The sequence below is a fragment of the Stegodyphus dumicola genome, chromosome 10, assembly GCF_044657685.1.
Source record: "Stegodyphus dumicola isolate Sdum_Otavi_A_Nest chromosome 10, ASM4465768v1".
In the NCBI taxonomy this organism is placed as follows: domain Eukaryota; kingdom Metazoa; phylum Arthropoda; class Arachnida; order Araneae; family Eresidae; genus Stegodyphus; species Stegodyphus dumicola.
Window position 1 is genome coordinate 126669094 of NC_140777.1, and position 22581 is coordinate 126691674.

Consider the following 22581-nt stretch of genomic DNA (forward strand, 5'->3'; position numbering starts at 1 on the left):
GTCACATCGTTTGCTACTCGATAACAGAAAGATAAATTTAAAAGTTAAATATCTTACGGTTTATTGAATGATAACAAGATTCGAAAGGAAAATAATAAGTACTCTGTTTAAGGTAGTGGAAACAATTTGCTTTCAAATAGCCAGATATGTGGATTAAAATTGAAAGATACATATCTTGCATTTTGTCAAATAGCAACAGTCTGGTGCGCTGGAGATAAAAATGTTTTATTTCTAACAAAGTTGCCATTTTTCACTTCCAGATAGTTGAGTTTGTTAAATAAAAATTCCTTAAATTTGTATAAGAGATCAAATAAATCAAAAACAAACTCTAAATTCAAAATTCTGACTTGGAAATACCCATGTTCAGATGGAAACTTACATGTATTAAAAATTCTGTGGCTCTAGGTTCCGTTGTTTTTCTACAGTGAGAGGAAAATTCATATATATATATTTGTATATCTATATAAATGTGATGTACCAGCTTTTTTCCGGAATAAATAGATTGGTGAAGCATCATAGATGTAGTCGTAGCTTAAATTATCAGACGATAAGTTTAAAAAACAGGATCCATTTATTATATTTCAGGAGAAAATAGCAGTTACAAAAATTAAGATCTCCGGAGTAAATAAAAAGAACTACTAATAACTGTTTGTATTAAGTTTACTGCATCGTTACATTAAAGAAAAGACCCCGATATTCCTTTGCGAGTCCTTTTATAGCCTCTGGAACGGCGGAGCTTCCAAGAAATGACGTTAGACTCGTCAGCCATTCCAATTCGCTTTAAATATTTCCAGAACATTCTGTAACTGTACGTGTAGAAAAGGCGGGAAAAACAACTTGACTACAGGGCTGTGGATTTAATTCCACGTACTTTCAAATAAGAGACCGTCGCCATTAAAAAATGAAAAGAACATATTGTTAGAATTTTAAGTTTATTCTTGACTATGGAATTTTAGATTCTTTATTATTTATTTTTTAGGTAATAAATGAAGATAACGCATTGGTGGCAACAATTTAAAACGGATTCGAATACCAAAATGAAGCTGATATAAAGTGAGTTTCGTGATTGATAACACTTCTGGTGCTAAATGCTATACATATCAAGATTACATAACAGAATATCACTAACACACAGAAGTGGCTTCTAATTCTTGAAATTATTTTACATTTACAATATATGCTTAGGAAATAAAATTTAAATTTTAAGTTACGAGTTGCGCTGAGACAAATAGGTGTTATTATTAATAACGCTTAACATCATTCCTAATTTTTCAAAGCAGAAACTTCTTTTCTGAAGCGTGAAGAACTCCATCAAGATAAGATATTTTTTCATCTGTGCTTCTATTTATACAGCGAGGACGTAAGAAACTGCTAGCGCGTCGAGACATTAAACACTGAAATGTCAAATAGCGATGGAGACATTATTATACTGGGAAACAAGCCGGAATAATTCCAGCATTTTAAACAAAAGAGCCGTTCTTACCCTGAAGTCAAAGGTGCTCATGTCCCTCATGATGTTTCGCCTTTCGCCAATTAGCTGTCGCGTCCTCAGCCCATGAGCACCTTGAAGAAGTTCCTCCAGATTTTCAATGTAGTCGATGGCATTTCTGAGAATCTCAACCTTCGGAAGCCGCTGATTCGGATTTGGACTTGTTCTTCGTTTCAGGGTTTCAAATGCCTCGTTAACCTAGCGGGAAAAAGCAGACGTTCATGAATAAGAGTTTGATTCAGTGCAGGGGCGTAGCAAGAGTTTCCAGCGCCCAGGGTCAACTGAAGAATTTGCGCCCCTTTCTGTGTGCCAAGAATGGAAAACATTTCCTTAAAAGATTTCGTAGCATTAATTTTTGCCCCCTGGATGCTGCGCCCGGGGACAAATGTCCCCCCTTGCCCCACCCTAGCTACGCCACTGATTCAGTGGATGATATATCTTTATGCCTGCCATGACAAAATACTCTTTATATGGAACTAGTCGCTCGAGCCGCCTAAAACAGTTATCAGTCATAAAACAAAATAAATTAATAATTTTAATGAATCCAGCTAGTGTAAAAATATTTTATATCTCTAATTAGATATAGCACAAATCCATCAGATTAAAAAGTAGAAAAAATATTCTTAAGAACTGTGTTTATTACTTTTGAATTGCTAAGTTTGTTGCTCAATAATAGATTAAATTTGAGAGTTAAATAGCTTACGCTTTACTGAACGGCAGCACACTGGCTCGTGGTCGATAAAAGTATCTTATTTCGTGCAGTGGCAACACATTTAAATAGTTTAGTTTATTAATTATAACTGAAAGTAAATTATTTTTCATTTTTCCAAATGGCAATAGTCTGGCGCAATACAGATAAAAAGTGTTTTATTTCGAGCAGTGTTGCTACTGCTTGCTTTTAAATCACTGAGTTTGTTTACCGAAATTTCATTAAATTTGTACCAAAAATGAATCAAGAACGAAAATTCTGGCTTCGAGGTGCACTTGTTGGGCTGGATGACTACGTATGTTCAAAATTTGGTGGTTCTAAATGCTGCTGTTTTTTCGAAATACTATGAATATACAGATATGCAATACAAACAGATTCTTCATTATGTAATGGCACGCTTTACTTTTATTTAAGCAATGTACTAGTATTACTATACAAATAAATACAGTGAAACCTCTTATGACCTCTGTTCACTGATGACCACTTATGAACATGACAGTATTTCTTTAAGCATAAACAAGCATAGTTATTAAACATCAGCTTTCTAAAGAAACCATTTTAACGGAAAACCAACTTCTGCCTGGACCGTAAATGGAAAACCAACTTCTGCCTGGACCGTAATGGTTAAGCAGATATCATAATATCTAAGTTAATGTCCCCATGCTCTTTGTGAATATATATGACATGAGAGGCCGCCTCAATTTTGTAACATCAGCACTCTGTTATAAAATTTGAGTGGTTATCCAAATCACTTCAAGTATTCAGTAACTAAATATCCTGAAGTACGACTTGATGGAATTTATGAATGTATCGATGCTGTAAGAGATTTTGCACACATGTGTTATCTTATTTGTTTTCTATTTAATTTGTTCAAAGCTAGACTTCCATTAATATGCGCTACACTGCAGAGAGTCGACTTTCTAGCATTGTATCCAAATGTAGAAGTTTTATTTATCCCACTCAACACCATTTCCGTAATCCATTTATTAGATCAAGGAATCATAAAAACATTCAAAGCCTTTTATGTCAGACGTATTTACCCTTCTGCAAATAAATCACTAGAGAAGAGAAAGCTCGACACGCTAATGATATTTAAGGAGCAATTCAGTAATAGCCACAGCATGAAAATGATTAATTTCGCATGGGAAGAAGTAAATTCATTAACAATGAAAGCTGGCTGGCCTCAGCGCAAGCTAGAAGTTATCACAAATTTTAAGGAATTTCCTTCGATTAAAAATAAAGTCGAAGAAATAGTTAAATCTGCTAAAGCAACAGGTATCGAAGGATTTTCGAATATAAAAAGAAGAAATCAATGAATTAATCGAGAATGACGATCATGAAATAACGAATGAAAAGCAGGACGATCTTAAACACTCGCCGACAGTGAAAGCAGGATAATGAAGGTGAAGATAAAGTGACTTTAACTTACGAGAAGTTAAGGGAAGCAATAAAAAAAAGCATAGGAACCGGGTGCTTTTACCAGAGAGATTGGCTCAAATGAAGAAAGAAGAGAACATTTTCTAAGAGGTATTAGATAAGGCACCGCGAAACTTACAGACTTGCCTTAGTCATTGTTCCAAGTAAAAATCACCAGCTTTTTAAAATTATTTGTATCAAGTCCCCACTATTAAGCAGTACTGAAAATCCTTTCAATTGACCTTTGCTTCATTTTCCCCTTTTAATTACAACAATATTTAGGCTTGTTTAAATTATACATACTTTCTTAATTTGAGTTTCTTAACTTGACTGATATTTCCCAGAGAGTTTGGTTTAGCTTATTTGATTATGGCAAAGCACACGAGGTCTATCTGCCTAATGGGAGGGATGCCTTTGTAGGGAAACTGACTCGTATACACGTTACACATGGGAATAACCACGAAAACGTCCATGCAGTCAGCCCGTTCGAGGGATTCGAAATCCGGATGAACTACCGACGTTTAGCGGCTTTACCGATCGGCCGCTGGTAGGCCTGCTTTTCCAAGCAGTCTTAATTTTGCAGAGCGCAATTTGTCATGCACACGATGTATTAATAATCTACGCCCATTTCAACAAGGACTTACTGCCCTATGACAATGAAAAAGTGAGAGAAAATCCTCAGCTTTTATTTCGAATGATGATTCTCTTCGAATAGTAATTGTGATCATTTATGAAAGTTAATATTAACATGCATAAGACTTGAAGTCAAAGTATTAATCTAAATGACTGAATACAAGCCGGTTTGCCTTCATAAGGCTCCCCTATGACCGACTAGATAATACTGCTGAATTTTATGGTAATTTGTCTCGATTCAGGGCTCTGTGAGATAAGTTGCCAACCTTGAAATCGTATAAACCGGAAGGAGACCAAGAAAAAGGTAGGAGGTTTTCAGGCTTCCCTCTGGCATGATTTTATAGGAACTCCAATTAATAATTTTAATTCACTTTACAATCCATGGTTCAGGTTACTGAACTATTTGTGACTCATTTCTGATGTAAAATACATTAGTATTTAATTTGATGTTCTAAATTCTATATTCTTTCGATAATTTTGCTTTTTCATTTCCTTACACTTTTATGCTGAAAAAATCTCGAAGAGGAAATAAAACAGCTTTTATTTACCAAAGTACTTTTAAATACGATGAAAATAAAATTAGTAATTAATGTATATAGTATTTGTGGAGGTAAATTTTGTAATGTACCATATAATTGAAGTAAACAAAATTGAATACAAATATTAATCGATTAAACATTGGTTGAATCTTCACATAATCTACTGCAGACATTTGTAGATTTTTAAGACAACTCAGATCAAGTGAAATAAGACAAAAATTAATGAACTCTAATAAGAACAGAATACAACTTCTATTATACCTCTTTTACTTCGTCCAAACATTTGAACGCAAGTTACGAATATCAACTAAATTATGATCGGGGTGATATTCATGAGAAACAAAACCTCGGCAAGGAAGAAGTATTTCGGAGTTTTATTTCCATTTGTTAGAGAAATCGAAATAGGAACGTGGAAGGGCAGTACTTTTGAATTTTTGCAATTTATTCTAAAATAAGATTTCCAGAACTAAGTTCCAAATATTATAATATGACTGGTGCGAACTTTCCTCTCAGCTGCTTAAGTGTGAGAAACGTTTTCTAAATAAAAATCAGACTACCAGCGGCCGAGCGGTAAAGACGCTGAACACTGGTAGATCGGTCCGAGGTTCGAATCCCGCGAACGGGCTGGGTGCATGGGTATTTTCGTGGTTTTCCCCATGTGTAACGTGTACGTGTATACGAGCCAGTTGCCCTTAGAAAGTCCTCCACGAAGGCATCCCCCCCTTTAGGCAGATAGCCCTCGTGTGCTTTACCATAATTAAGTAATCCAATCCTAAATAAAAATCATTTAAGAAGTACAGAAAAAGTATACGCATTTTAAGAACAATAAATAATTTTTAAGAAGAAAATATTTTGGAATAATTAATTGCTTATTATTTAAAATGATGAATATTGTCTGCTAATTTACATTTATTCTTCTTTCAAAATGTCGCATGTAGAAAATCTGTGGATGGAAGGATATGTTTTTGAGCTTACCGAAGAGAAATATTCCTATTGCATAATTCCAAAAAGTTGTGAAATGCACGAAATGGTATTAAAGTTTTTAAATGCAAAATAAGCAACATTATGATCGGAAAAAGGAAAAACCATCAGTCATTACTTCTACGTGGAAAGTAGACTCCAAGCGAATACTCCAAAAAGGTACGTACTGTGTCTAATGTTTCTAAAGTTAAATCGTTTGTAACACGAGAAAACCCGCCGACGCAGAAATCACTTGCAAAGTCTTTAAATACATCTCTACAAACAATTAATAAAAAAGACTTCCAATTTAAAAAAGGTAAAAAAAAAAAAAAAAAGCATAATGCCTAATGCCTTTGCCGCGACATGTGGCTGAACGCAGAACAACTTACAGAACCCTACATGAAAATTATTCAGCGGGAGATAAATGGACATGCACCGTGACCCTTAATGAGGCATGGGTTTGCCTAAATGACTGCAACGTAAAACGGTGTATTTTGAAGGTATATTTGTTACCGAAAACAAAAAGAAAAAATTGGTTCTGCCAATGGCAAAGAAAGTTTCAATAAAGGGTTTATGAGTGTCGCAGAATTCTTTCATAATGGTAAATTAAAAATAAAATGAGTAGAAAAAATTTTAAAATCATCTCAAAGTGCTATCCAGAGAAAATTTTATGTGGGATATTTACAGAAGTAAATCCAATTCTTTGTTCCAATGATTTTCAAAGAGCGAAACATCATGAAGACAGAGCAATAAATCATACTTCGAAAGGTATCTCAGCATTCCTCGGTAAAATGAAGACTAATAGAGATATTGCTCATATACCTTTTTAACGTATTTCTGGGGAGTCCCCTAATGTTTTCCTATGGGTATTTGTGGCTTCGGTCTCTTGAAAAGAGCTGTTTCTAAGCGCAAACCCACCATGATTGTTGGACTCTGGAAAATAGTGGAAGATAAGGAAATCAGTACCCCTGGAATTTTTTAAGAAACTACCTTCTCTCATATAAATCACGATGCAGACTTATAGTCCAGAAAAAGACTATTAGATCAAATATTTAAAAAGATACTCTTTACATTTCAAACCTTTATTAAACGGCCCCGAAATAGTTCTAAAAATGTGTAAACAATCTCTATATTTAAGAACTATAGATGTATATTTTGCATTTAAGAAATATTTTTCTACGTTCTACATAAGAATGAAATAGTAATTTACAATGCCGCTGACGGTTTTACGAACAAAAAGCAATAAACATATTAATATAATTTCGAAATGATGGAACTAAATGTTTTCTTCAAAACTAAATGGAGTTTTACTTGAATTTATTTCCGTACATGCCATTTTGATATTTCTTGTAGTTATTCATTTGTATATCAAGGGGGAAGAACCGTCCCGAACGATAAAAGTTCTAGCTACGCTACTGCTTTTCTGCAGATGAAATTTTTAACAGAAATACGAAATCGATAATATCTGTATCCGTTAACCTTTCTTTCGAAGTAAGTCTATACTTAGCTTCAAATATTTACATTCTCTCATTTAAACCTTATCAGCGCAGAAATGAAAAGACTTCTCTACGAGCGTCTTTGGTCTGATTTTTTTCGATCCGCGCGTGTTTCGGCGCATCCCACTCACCTTTCTCAGCCGTCTCCTTTCACGCATCGTTGCGGCTTTTCGCCGGTCGACCGTCACCGTCTTTCGCTTGCATGCTTTACACGCCCAAAGAAGACAGCGTCGTCCCCCATTGCTACCATCGGTCGCCCCGTGTATCTCCAGGGGCGCTGGCCCCCTGTGAATGGAGGGCGGCGCCAGCACGTGTTGCTCGTCCTCTTCCTCCTCCTCTTCATTTGGTCCATCGTCTTCACTGCTGGAAGCTGGACGCGTGGATTGAGACTGCATGGGCTGTTGCTGGGGGAAAAAGTGGCAGTGAGACGAAGCAAAATCACCGTGACGTAGGCTGGAATAGTAAAGAAAAGAACATATTGCATCAAACTATCACACAGTTAAAGATAACACACTTTAATTTTGCAATATTGTTAGCAATGTAATTATAAATATGGTAACCCAGTGGTCACAAACTGGCGGCCCCCGATGCAATTTTATGAGGGCTGCAAATACATTTCAGTTATGTATTAGTTGCAAAAATTTCAAGATTTTAGGTATTTGAAGTCCGAGTTTACATTATTTTCCTTACCATTAGAAACGAACATGACTACCCTTCCAAAAAGATTCTAAAAATGGAGTTAATTAACTTGCATGGTGATATAAATCTTATTGAAAGATTTGAAGATACAGATTTTATTAACTTTTATTCGTACTTGGCCAAAAAAAAATAAGCTAAAAATAAGCAATAAATATATTCATTTTGTTTAGGAAGACATTTTTCCACAGTTGAAAATTAATAAGAAAGGTTTCCGATTGATCAATGAACATCCACAATCCGTGGTAAAGATAATGTCTAGTAATTACTCTCCAAGGATACACATTTTGTCAGAATCGAAACTCTTTCCCAGTATCAAATTGTACCAAAAAATAAAGAAGTTTAATTATTCACATTTCACATACAAATACGCGTTTTTATTTATGAGTCGAAGAAAACTTAATAAATAATAGAAAGAGAATAAATCGCTATTATTTATTCTCAAGTTTTGTTCCACTTCGTAAATTTTCTCTGAAAACGTTTCTGAAAAGTTTTCGTAACTTGTTTATTTATAGTTTAAACTGAAGTGATTTCTTTAATAATTTATTAAACATGTTAAAATTATTTGAAAGAAATCTCAGTCTGAAAATTTAATTCTTGGCTGTCAATATACTTCAATTACAATGTGTAACAAACCAAAATGCTTTATAGGTACCAAACTTTAACTTTCAAGAAGAAAATAAATATAATTTTTTTTTCGTTTTACATTATTATTATTATTATTGTCAGCGTATGTTTTGATAACTACTCAGTAAGCGAAATTTAAAATGTATTTAAAGTATTTTTTATTTTGTTAAAAATATTTTCTGGCACTTCAACTGTGTGCATTCGGCCTACATGCAAACTTGGGTTTGAGATCACTGTACTCACCTTCTATAATATTAAATCGAAATAAAAAAGAAAGAACAAAAGGAAGATTCTTCATCTTCATATTTGGCAAAATATCAGATCACCGATTTAAATTTCCCTTAAAACAATAGCTTTATAATGGTCGCAAGCGAAAGAGGAATCAAAATCAGCGTCATTATCATTGCTAATGAAGTAGATTTCGTATGAATTGGACGAGATCATTTTTTTAATAAGAAGCAGTTTAGAATTTCTGTATTGTATATTACTTAAATAATTAGTACATTGCTTAAGTTCACTAGCTTTAGTATTGTAAAAATTTGTGATATATTTGCTGTGTGCGCTATTGTGATGTAATAGTAAGTACAGTAGACCCCGCTTAATGTGATCCTGTTTGTCCATGGCTATTTTGATTCGGTTAGTGGTACCAGAATAGATAATATTAAGCGATGAGAAAAATTTCCTTAAAAATGTCGATGAAATTAAGCTAATTTAATATAAATACAATTAGAAACAGACACATATTTACTTTCACAACCTTTTAATTAGGAAAAGTCTTTAATAATTGATGTTATACTAATTGCGCACGTACGGGTTCGTAATAGATTGAATGCACACAGAACCAAGCTTGATAAAAGTTATTTTACCAAAAGAAACATTCTATAGTTATGGAACTTTCATTCTCTCTTCGGGCTTATACAGCTTTCCCCCGGCCGTCAAGAAATCTCTAGTACCTTTCACTTTTTAAAACTACTGGAAGGCATATGAGGGCCGGATGACAGTTACATACAAGGATCTGTTGCAATTATTTAATTACAATACAAATTACAGTTGTGCAGGGACAAGTCTAAAATGCCGCTGAATACTCGCCAAGTTTGGCAGCTTTTGGCTATTTCTCGCCAAACTTGGCGATAAAAATTAGTCACCAGCTTAGCGATATCTCGCTAATTTAGCGAGACAGCCATTTACTTCAATATACTTGCCCCTGTAATTTTCTGTTTCCGGTAGAGTTTAATCTCTTTCAAGTATTTCATATTAAATTATACAAAAAACTACTTCAAATATAATTTCGCTAAAATTATTTACATATATACAAAATTTGTAACATTCATGTTTCTGGAAATTATTTGATCAATGCTGTATTCTTAATCTTAATAATTGTACAGCAACCCTCCTTTTAGTATTTGTAGGAAATTCTCCGGTTTCTTCATCATCTTCTATAGAAATGTGATCACATAATGTGCTGGGATTTGTTTCAAAACACGACTGGCAGTTATCGTCTATCCCTGATGCTGTAACTTGAGTTTTTTTAACCAATACCCGCACAAGTGTTAAATCCCTTCAGATCCACGTTATTTAGTTTAGACGACTTTTAGTTCATTACTCAGAGACATGTCTGTCATTTAACAATTTCTATACTGTATTTCAAACTTATCTGGCGACTTCAGAATAAAAAGTCAGTACTCTTACTTCAGTTTAAAAAATTAATTCTATACTAGTTAACCTTACCGATTTGTTGACCACAATAAGCAATGCACTTTTCATGTTTCTTATAAAAATGAGTGGAGCTTTGGCAATTAGATAACAATACCTGAATGATAATATTAGAATGGATCACATTAAATTGGGCCTACTATGCATCCAGTTAGCACTGGAAAGTCCGTGATTCGATTGCTGGAAAGGACTTAGAAATGCTTGCACATTTCTCGCGTTTTGAAAACTAAGAATCTGCGCAACGGCTTCAAACGAAAATGATATATAGATGACAAATCGTCACCGTTCTGGATCTGGCTAAGCAAGCGTCGTGCCTATAAATGTTTACTTATTCAGTTGACTTCTTATTGCAGTTTTATTGTGAGGGTATCATGAAATGAAGACTGTGGCAAACACCATGGCATTATACTCGATTCAAAATGAATCTATGAGAAGTATATAAATTATGTTTCACGAAAAACTAATGAAGATGTCATAGCCTTATACTTCATCCTTAAAAGAAAAGATATTCCTTAAAAATGAACGTACCAATTGCGATTCCACGATTATAATGCATATTTTATTATATACAGTCCGAATTACTGAGCCCTGCAATAAGAGATATAAGTGTAGAATATATGCCTTAGAATTATTATGAAAGCTTTATAGCACCTTAGAAATTCTATTACACATAATGATTTAAACATCAAACTGTATAGTCAATAATATACTGAGTTCTGGCTCGCAAATGCTCTTTAGTGATGCTGAAAAATTAAATATTACATTAGGCGCCGTTTAATGTGATCATGCTCATCCACAGTTATTTCGACAATATTAACCGAATGATAACATTAAGCGATGAAAAAAATATCCTTTAAAACACCAATGGAATTTAATTAATGTAATGTAAATACATCAAGAAGAATATAAATAGACATCTTCATAGCATTTTTAATTACGAAATTGAAAACTTGTGTTTATGAACTATTCATAATGTTTCTAGAAATTACTTAACCTATGCTGTATTCCTAATCTCAATATTCGGAAAATTCCAAATGCAAAATTTCCAATGTAAATGTAAATTCCAACGAAAAATTTTATATTAAACAGAAAAGCAGCCTTAGTTTCGTAGATGTTTTCATGAAATTTTTCTTTCAACAGAAAATAAAAAATTCTGCAGATTATCTTTTCGTCTTGAGGAAGAAAGATTTGCATCTGATCGCTTTCAAAATCCATACAGTTATTCAAAATCTGTGTTAAATTAAGATTGCTTTTTTGCTTAATTTTAAATGTTGATTGAGATACAATCCAAGCTGTCTGGCGACCGAACCCCTCGCTTGGAGACATATCTCTGTCAGATGGAAATTTCATAATAAGTCCAAAGGGGCTTTTTGCCTGAAGGACTATTGTTTTCGCTTTGCGATTTTGCGTTGAATCACTATAAATGTCCGTTTCACTTTTCAAACTGTCGCCACCAAATGAGTTCCACCAAGAGTCCTGCATTATATTTGAAGAAATTAAATAATGAAGAATCTGCATAAATGTATGAATATTTCTCGCGTTGTGATGAAACAACGGCACCTAGAGCCATCCAATTTTGAATGACGTAATCTTACTGAGAATATGGGCATCTGAAAGACCAAATTTGAAATTTGGAATTTGTTTTATGATCAATTTCATATTTTGTAAAAATTTAACGAATTTTTGAGTAACAAACTCAACGATTTAAAAGCGAGCAATGGCAACACTCTACAGAAAAAAAACCTTTATATCTCCAGCGCGCGGAACTGTGTATCGGAAATTCTAAAGATAGGCTCATTTTAAAGTTATTTTGCGACATTGCTGTTGAATTGAATTTTATGGTTTAAGTGCAAAGAACATGATATTTAATAAATAAAGGCAACACACAGAACGTTAAAAAAATGCGCCTTTGGACGTAATTTAAAATCTGAAACCTTTCAGATTTTTTAATTAGTTTTTTTATTTGTTTAATTTCTTTATTACATCGTTTTAGATTTATTTATTTTGATCTCATTTTATGAATTTATTTTATATTTGGTGATTTTACGTTAGTGTACAATATTTATTCTATAAAACTTACGTCATATGAATTGCAATGTTGTTCGCAATACGCGATATATTTTTCATGTTTTCGTATAAAATCATGCGGGACTTCAGCAAATTGATAACAACACCCGAACGAAAACATTAACTACGATGAAATTAGTCTGCGTTTATTGCCTTTAAATGAGCAGAAATATAGTTAAAAATCAACCACAAGTGAATCAAAAATAAAAATGTCTTAGAACAATCTGGCGTAAGAAAAGGTCATGGTAGGGACTTTTCTGCATTTTGTACGCGCAGTAGTATTTTATTTCCTTATAGCCTGAGGTCAGGAACTTTTAAGAGTCGACCCTTGTATAGTCCAGCTTTAATAATGAAAGCTTTTCAAATGATTTCTCATCCTAAAATTTGATTTCTTATTTAATTTTATAATAAAAAAGTAATAAAATACCAAGTCAAAGAAGGATTATGGTCCATTAAAATGAAGTTCATGTTAAAGAGTTCGTATGCATTGAAACTATTGTGCTATGGTATAAACTTGGCTTATAGATACTAGGTACTATACTTGAAACTTGTCCTTTGGTACAGACATACCCTATATATTTTTACGATACGAAGCAAATATTTAAAAGAAAGAATATAAGATTCTGTTATTGATACTAAACTTTAATAAAGTTAAAAGTTTTGTCACTAACAATTATCCTCATCAAAGAAATTCTGCTTTTCACTCTATAAAGTAAAAAGATAATTATCAGATAGTTTAAGTTCTGCTTCTTTTACATCAGAAATTTAGTCAATTTACTGCTCTTTTAGTACTTGCAAAAATATCCTGTCATTTAAACACATGTAGGGTTTATATTTATTTTAACTAACATTTATTTTAAGCTATCTTTCCTGTCAAGCCCTTACTTTCCCCTGGAATTGCCAATGCCAGAGTATGTAAATTTTAGTAGAACGCGCAGAGTATTCAAATTTTTAGCAGAAGTAATTTGAGTTAAATTAGAAGGGAAACGAGATTTGTAAGTGTGCTTCTTGATTCACGAGCGTGAAGGTTGCTAGGTAGAAATTTAAGAACCGCGCGTTTCGGCCTGTGTGCCTACTTCGGCAGTTAGTTGAATCTTTCAAATTCTCAATCAGAAAGTTTGCTGAATCTCAGCTGTATCTTAGGACACGGTTAAGTTAGTCACGTTTATAGAGCCTCGTAGGTAGTGACCTCGTTATTTATTCACCCTGTTATTTATTTTTAGTTGTACTTTTCTATCTTTGTTACACCGCTGGGTCGGCGTAGTTTGTGAGCGTCAAGTGAACGCAACTGTAATTTCTAAAGTGAAATAAAAAGGGATTAAACCCTTCTTACAAGTTTGTGTAATTTCCAGTTCATAGCAGTCACTACTACTGTTACGGACAAGTTGGGGCCACGCAACATCACACACAAATAAGATTAATACAGAAATGACCTTAAGCTGCTTAAATGAAGTGAAATCTCTCTGAAACGGTCACCTCTGGTTCCAGATGATTTTGGTCTTCTGTGAAGGGGGTCATCATAGAAAGGTTATGCTCAACACCAATGTTTACTTATATTTTCAGAAATACTGTTTACTGTCCGAGGTGCTCATCTTAAGAAGATAATCGCCAAGGAAGGGTTCACTGTATTCACATACGCAGACAAATTATAATGAAATTTGGGATACTTTTCCATATCTCTCGGTGCTTTTTATGTTTTGTCGTATCATTTTTACGTTTCAAAAACTGGCAACCATGACCATGTTTTTTCTTCATGTACAGATAATAAAATTAAAAAACTGAGCTGTTAAAGTCCCATTTCCTTCGAAACAACAAATAATTTTTACATTTGTCTTCATTCCTGTGTAAGAAAGTGAATTAAAATGATGTCTAATTTGAAATTTATGAAATGCTATTATTTGTCTACTTTCATGTAAATAACTACAGTCACCCCTAGCTCATCATGGCTTTGTTTAGCAATTATTTTTGCGTCAATGAAATTCATTAATTTACTTCGATTAACAAGGAGCGATTTTCGCTTAATTTAATTCTGAACATGCAGTAAAGGAGAAGTAACCAAATTTTACCAGGCAAATTTTCAAGAAGAGTACATATTTTTCAATAGAAAAGGATTAGCTGGATTACAAAAAACACGCAAGAGGTGCTTGCCTAGGGAAACGGATGTCTTTGAGGAAGATAGTTTGAGGGAATTTCGCTGGTATTAACATTGCAGATGGAGAAAAACAAGGTCAGTAGGCAAATAAGGTTACTGATTCTAAACGCTGATGTCTGTTAAGCTTCGTTCAGATGAAGGCTTTATAGGTCATAAGACTTTGATAAGCTATTCAGATTGCATATATTTGAGTCATTTAGTCAGTTCACATCTGCTTAACGAGCCGTAGCCAATCAGGGAAGGTAAATTTGCTCATGCAAAAACGTGCAGCTAACTCAGCGAAATCATCAACCAAATATCAGATCGTGTTTGATTTGTGACTATCGTTTCTTACACCAGTCGAAAAATTAGAACATTGAAGGTCTTAAATCAGTTTTTGTGACCTGACCTAGGTGTGGTAGGTTAGCAACGACTTAGATAAGTTCGACTTTGATCTCATATGACCGCAGAGCCTTCGTTTGAAAGAAAAACTTTACTTAATTACAGAAGTAGAAGAAACGGATATAAAGGTTTATTTTGATTATGGCAAAGCACGAGACGGCTATCCGCCTAAGAGAACGGATGCCCTCATGAAGGACTTTCTGAGGAAAATTTGATCTTACATTGCACGTGGAAAAAAATGAAGAAAACGTCCATGCAGCTAGCGCGTTCGCCTGAAATCGAACCCAAGTGGACCTACCAGTGTTTAGCGACTTTACCGCTCAGCCGCTGTCCCGGACACAAATGGAATAATTGCTTTTATGCAGATTAGCAGTCAGTGGCGTCACATACTGGACATCAGTGACAATCAGTCAGTAAACTTTGCAGACCACTGGAACTGGGAGATCAACTTGGGCTCGATCCTAGGCGAACGGACTGGCTGCATAATTGGCTTTCGTGACATTATCCGTGTGTAATGTGAATGAGCTAGGTTCATTCAGAACGTCCTCCAGGAAGGCATCTCTTTCCTTACACAGATAGTCGTTGTGTGTTTTCCCTATTTAAATAACCTAACCTAGCCGTTGGAACTAGCGCCGTTTGCCAGCATTTTAAACCTGATCGAACTACTAGTGTTCAACAAATTTACTACTCGAATTTTTCAAAAGGGTGAATATAGATCCACAACTTAGATAAATGTGAACGGCGTATAACTACAACATTTGATAAAAAGCAAATATGAATGAAAAAGCAATTATGAACTGTGTACAGTGTCATTAATACTTCTTGTAATGGTCAAATTGTCGCTTAACTAGTACAAACGATTTTTAAGGAGGGATTTAAAGCATTGTTTTCAATATTTAAATAAGGAAGACAAATGCTAAAATAGTTTACCTATCAGGAATTTCAAACGCAATGCTTCTCCAACAAATAATTCAAAGACAAAATGCCAAATATTTCTGAACTGACTCACTTACCTTTTCCTACGCACTTGAAAGGCAACTACACAGATTGCTTTGCTTTTCTACCATTAATTTACAGTTGAGAGATGTAGCATGCCGCGAAGTATATTATTTATCAACAGCATTTCAAAGACGCCATAGGACACAACGACGACGAGACGCTTAATTAGAGGTCTAATAGTTGCTTAAACTATTATTTATGACCCTGTAGCCTAGCTTTTGTTTACAGAAAACGTCAACATTTTGAGCAGAGTTCCCAGGCCCATTACTATATTCTTTCACAAGGAAGCAATGTTCCTGTATCTAAAAATATTTCTTTCTCTCATCTTAATTTAATCATGCATTATTTATTAGGTGATATAAACCCGTAATAGGTATTTCGACCTGGTTGTCGTATGAAACATTTAAATAGCATGGAGATCTAATGCTTACAACTTATTTAAATGTTTCGTGGGCACTTCATTGAGAATTCTATAAAAATGAATATTACGAACTGCTGTAGTTTGCATGTACTTTTCCTAAATGATTTCATTGTTAAACTGCTAATTTTAATTATTGCAGTTTAAATGAAAGCATTTTTTTAACTGATATGCTGAAAACAAAAATCATCAGTAATACAGATACTTGGCTAACACACTTTTCATCCCCTCTCTTTTTTTTCCACCTCAGAAAGTGACCAGTTTTATGAGATGTTTCATAAATAAACATCGACACTGAACATTACTTCTCTAAGATGACCACTTCAGTGTATTATATTATTTGAAAATATTTTTCATATCCATAACTCTGTAGCAAGATTAGTAATACAAAACGTGCTTTAGTATAGGTACTTTTCTGTTAATAAGACGCCAGTCGCCAAATGCGGTAGCTGGTTCATATCAGGTCATGAACAGCTATACAGTAATATTATACATATAATGTTTAATGGTTGCGTGCTGAAACTGTGCACGATGCCGAAATTCTGCAATTCTCTGATGTTTTTCTTACTGAAAAGAGACAGCTGTGCAATTGGAAAGAAAAGCAGTTTCGTTCTGTTTTGCTTGGCATTAAGCATATTAACACATTAAGGCAGATTACAGACAGTTATATAAGTCAATTTTTCTTTGGAAGAAGCTTTATGTATCGTCAAGAGTTAGGTTTACCGGACGTCCCGCTTTGACCGGGACTGTCCGGGTTTGACCGGGACTGTCCGGGTGATGTGGTCCTTCTGATCCGGTCAGTTTGTCATTTTTTCCCGGTTATTTGGAAATATTTTAAAAGTGCCAAATTTACAAGAAGTAAAAATTCTTGGATAAAATGGATATATAGCAATTAAAAACAGTCTTCTCGTTACAATCATTATCGCCAATCTAAATATTTTGAATCTAAATCTAAATACTTTTAATATTGTCTAAATTTTTTAACCAAAATTATAGCATGTGGCTTAAAGTATTCAGATGTTTAATTTTTTTCAACCAGATGTTTTTTCGCCGAATTTATAATAGCATGTAACCTATGAGATTTAGATTTTTTTTCACTTCTTGGATACTGTTGTAGAAACATTAAGTTATTTCGAGGCAGGAGAGATGGAAGAAGAACAATGCCCTCGCCGGGACTCGAACCTCGGACATCTCGGATACGGGTCGAACGTGCTGACCATTACACCACGAAGGCATGCTAAGAAGGTGGGAGAAATACCTTATACACTCTCCCTTTTAAAGGGCGATGGGGGTTAGGTGTACCAATCGCTGAGTCCTAGTGGTGGAGAATTATCATCCACTGCGACTGTAGATACAGTAGGTTATTTCGAAACAGGAGACATAGCTACCGACTTGTGACAAGATTTCTTAATAGCATCTAAAGGAGCAACTTTCGCATTTCATGTAGTCACAATCTCGTCTTTAAGTCAGCCGATTGCTAATTTAACCTGATTTCGAAGTTCTTTGAAACGAAGTCAGACTATCCAGAGCAAAATATGAAGCTGCCATTGATATACGTCATAGTTGTCATTGTCATGTTGTTACGGATTTTGTACGCAGAGGATTGTATATAGAGGATAGTTACGTAGAGGATAGCCACAAATTTTGTAGATAGGAATCCAGATGCATAATTTTAGTAAAATTATATGTGAAATCATTTTAGTTTTCTGTATAATGTAACATGAAAAAATGAGAGTGCGGAAAAATAGGAGTACAGGGGTAAGTCCATTTAACATTGAAGTAAACGGCTATCTCGTTATTTTGGCAAGCTACTGCCAAGCTGGTAACGGTTTTGGTGACTAATTTTGTCGCCAAATTCTCCGAGAAGTCGCCAAACTTGACTGCCATCTAGAGATATATGGTTCCGCTCCCTGTATAACTGTAATGGATATTGTCATGGAATAACTCTAATTTGATGGCCGTATTCGACCTTCTTATGCCTTTCGGTAATTTCGAGAAGCAGAAATTACCAGAAATATTTGGGTGGTTGGGTAAAATGATAAGACTGGAGAGAGCATCAGTTTCTTAATTGTGAGTTGTTAATTCAGAGCGATTTCGGAGTATTGGGATATCCGTGAAAGCTTCACCTTTTACATGCGCTTTGCATTTTATTGTATTTAATATTCTTAGTAGTTTGAAGTGTAACTACTGATTGTACCCTGTGATATTGTGAATATCTGTACGAGTATTTCTGTGGAAAGTTCCACAACTCTGAAGTGTTTCCTTTGACAAAATAAATTTTATCAACCTATCATCGGATCTGTGTGCATTCAATCTATTACGAACCCGTACGCACGCAACAATATGATTAAGTGATTGTTGTTGCAGTAGTTTTGCGAAGATTTAAATAAAACAAACTTTGTAACCGCATCAACACAATCTTCTAAGACAAAAAAAAAATTAAAACTGTGACAATTGCTGTGTGATATTTGTTATAGATTGCTGCGCTAAACTTTCAGATTTTCGATTAATTTTTAATAAAACTGCACAAACACTGACAAACCATTTAATGTCACTCATGGAAAATTATGGAAATATGGAAAAACTGTTTCACAAATTGGGACAAAATGGTTAATTTAGACAAACAGCAGTGAACTAATATGATCTAAAACTTATTCTTCAGGTTAAAAAAATTAATGAAACTGTTGCGAGTAATGCAATAAACATGGATCAACTTTTTAACGCAGTGATGATTTCAAGCGGTTTGTGGTCAGCTAATTATAAAATTTGAAAAATAAAAGATTGTGAAGAAAAATGGAAACAACTTTTTTGTCATTTCAAAGAAAAACAAACAGTGTTGGTCATTAACAGAATATTAGACATATTTTTTTTCCTAAACTTGTTCAAATATAAGAATACATATTCGGCATACCAGGCACATCGGTACCACTCGTAAGAGTTTTCTCAGTCATGAATATCATATGATCTGAAGAGGTAGAATGGCTGAATCAAATGTAAAATAGTTACTGAACTGGAAAATTAACAGCGAACTAAACTGCAATAATTTCCTTGATGCCATTAAAAATAACAAAGAATTTTTAAGTAACTTTTCATTAGAAATAAATATAAATAACCTATTAATAAAATGTTCACTTGAATTCAAAATTTCCTTCAATTCACCTTTGTTTTATAAGTTTTTATTTAGCTCATTTATGGTGTTTCTCTATGGTTGGAATTTTGTCATATATTTTTAACTTACTTCCCGATAAATTATCGAGTTGAAATTTTGTACGTTGACTATTTGTGGATGACAATGCAATGTGGTGAAACAATTTTTCAAAATTATATTCAGAATTTTTTTAACTCAGTGGATATATCGTTGTAAATTTCGGTAAATATTTAAATTTATTTGGTCAAGTTGTTATTTTTGCTCATTGTTATAACATATTGTATTATTTTATTAATATATATTTATTCGTTGCTTTTAGAATGATAATTTTACCGTTTATTTTGTGCGTAATTCAATTTGTGGATGAGGTCTTAATTTTTCATGCAACTATAGATTTTCTATTCTGAATAATTCTAATGTTATGTTTTCTTGGTCTTTTTGTTCATGTGCACAGTGATCTGTTTAAACTTTAATAAACATCAAAGAATTCCAGAACAAACTGACCCTGCTCTCCACTTATATATCATCCTGTTTTAACTTTAAAAACTCTAAGAAACTTGCACAAATTAATTTCACAGAATGCAAATAGTAAGTAAAACTCCCTATTTTCTGAAAAACGTGAAGCGCTTTATTTTTCATTAATAAGCGCACAGTGGCAATACGAACTATTAGTGGTTTTCCAGATATATACATTTTTTGTAAAATTCTGGATTGCTTACTTTGGCGACATAGCCCTTTTCCTGGTTACTTTTGTAAAGTCTTGGGTGGATAATGAGATAGATTTTACCAAAACGTTTTTTAAATATCTTTTATTTGTTGACAACTTCTTAAAGCCTAGTTAGGATTGCCGCCATCTAGTTAAATTTCGTGCGAACTTTTATGTTTGTCGCTGAATACCCAGACCGGTCAACAGAAATATTCTGTATTTTTATTGAAAATATGAAAAGTATGACTCTTTTTTGAAGAAATAACATAAGTAACTTACCTGTAATGACCACCTTAGTATAAGTCTCCACAATCTCAGAATGCGCCACTCTTGCACCAAGCGCATAGCCATTCGTCAAGCAACCTTGCTCATAACAGTCGTTTAGTCAAGCAACGTCGCCATTTTCCGTTTGCACTCTTTTTATTATATCCCAAGCTCCAATAGTTTTAATAAAGAAATTGTAATATTTTTATTTTAAATATAATTTTAAAATATACACTTGTGGAGTTTGCCAACAATGGAAGAAACTGCGGAAAATTTTCTGTAAGAATACAAAATTCTGTCACAAAATTTCTAAAGAGAACGACGAGAAGGTACATTTGGTAGATAGCCGGTGTGCAATTCTCTAATGTTTTTTAAGAGTAAACTGATCGCTTTATAGTTGGAGAGTAGAATAGCGCAAAAAAAATGTACAGGAAAATTTGTTGAAGAATGGAAGTGTTTTATTTGTTAATGTATCATGTAATCCTTATTTATAAATAAAATTTGTATTTTAAATAGCTAAAGCATGTTTTCTTTTGCATTTTAAATTGCTAAAGCATGTCTTGTTTTCATATGTCGATCAAGGTCTGCTGATTTAGGATAAATCTCGGTAGTTTAGGAATCTTTCTAAAACCCTTTCCCGAAAACCATCTACTTGCATCCGATAAGTAACTTTTATATTTTCATTAGTGAAAATTATCCAGATTGGATCAAAGTGGTTGCGTTAATACGTTAGTACCAACATTTTTTATAAATTCTATTATGGTCCAAATTATGTGTGGAATTTTGGGAAAGAGACGTATTTACAAATGGATAACGATAGAACTAACAGTGGCCAAATTGAATATCAATCCAGTTACTCCCTTTTGCCAACTTCCGGTCGGTGGGAACACTGAATATATTGCGGTTAATTTTATTTGAAAATAGTAAAAGTTTTTACCAATCTCTTCCCATATGGGGATAAGGAGGAGCTACTGTAGGTGAAGTGGAAGCTGACGAACTGGAAGCAAAAGAGCTGGCTAGGTTGCTGTTACTCTCTTCAAGGACTGGACGCAGTCTTGCATCGTGAGCTTCCATACAGTTCCTAGAGATGTAGAAAATGTTTCCAGATTAAGTTAATGTTATGTTTTTCGATTCAGAAGTTCATAGCAATAACATTCATTATACTTAATGTACTAAAGAAGAAAAAGCCAAAATTCGCCAAAACAAAAGGGAGAATTTTGGCTGCTTAGTACCGTAGCACAGATTAAAGCCTGTAGCAATCGTATTGACGTCGCTAAGTGTTTTGAACGCCTATAAACCGCAATTTCAGAAAGGAATTTTTCTTGGGGGGCAGTGTATAGTTCATTCACGTGTTCTGTGGGATCTACCAAACAATGAAGGTGATGCTGTTAGTTTCTTACAAGAGTATAATATGTCTCAAAGTAATCGACAGTATGACAGTTTGCATATTTCGGAGTTAATAAACAAAATATCGAGCGGGTATGAGGTTTTTCAAAATGGTGAAGCAAGAAACATAAGGGTACAGAAAAACGCATTTGAAGCCGTACTTAGTTGAGTTCATGTGGCGTTATAAATTTGTAATTCAGTGTAAAAAAACATTTGAAAGCTTTTTAGAAGGGATTACCAAATATATTTCTCACGAAATAAAGAAAAATTAATTGCATCAAATTACTGCCGAAGTTAGCCAGTCCTTCTGCATTAATACGCAAGTACCACACTCATCTAAAAACTCCTTTTCTAGGGAAATTTCCTCATTTTCGACTAAAATCGTGAAATTTTTGAAAGAATTTTGCTATTGTAATTTTTGGAAGGAAGTAATTAGAATTTCATTATTCCATTACATCAGCTTTTTGTGTATACAAGAATTAGCTGAAACTTGTCCCGACGTAATTTTCCACTACGAAATAAAGGCTAAAACTAAACAATGATAAACCTGCCTCCACTCATCGGGAAGAGAAGCAGTAAATAAACAAAAGCACAAAGGATTTGGGAATATCAGTCACGTCATAACATATATAAGCATCATACAAATGTTCAGCACTTTTTTATATTTGATACCTGAGTCTATTTTTAATGCTTTAAACTGTTATTTTGGCCCACCAGCGGCCGAGCGGTAAAAGCCGTTGAACACTGGTAGTTCGGTTCGGGGTTCGAGTCCCGGCGAACAG

At 34.0% G+C, this 22581-nt stretch overlaps 1 protein-coding gene across 2 annotated transcripts in view; it reads right to left on the minus strand.

The window, feature by feature from the left end:
• Nucleotides 1–22581, minus strand: part of LOC118200847 (uncharacterized) — a 188841-nt gene that overhangs the window by 112827 nt on the left and 53433 nt on the right. Inside the window, exons 3-5 of one of the 2 annotated variants that reach the window (XM_035372828.2) lie at nt 21351–21494; nt 7374–7695; nt 1484–1687 (exon numbers count right to left, since the gene is read on the minus strand). In XM_035372828.2, coding sequence (XP_035228719.1) covers nt 1484–1687; nt 7374–7695; nt 21351–21494 — 670 coding nt within the window. The remainder of the gene's footprint in view (nt 1–1483; nt 1688–7373; nt 7696–21350; nt 21495–22581) is intronic. The other variant, XM_035372836.2, reaches the window with a different exon arrangement.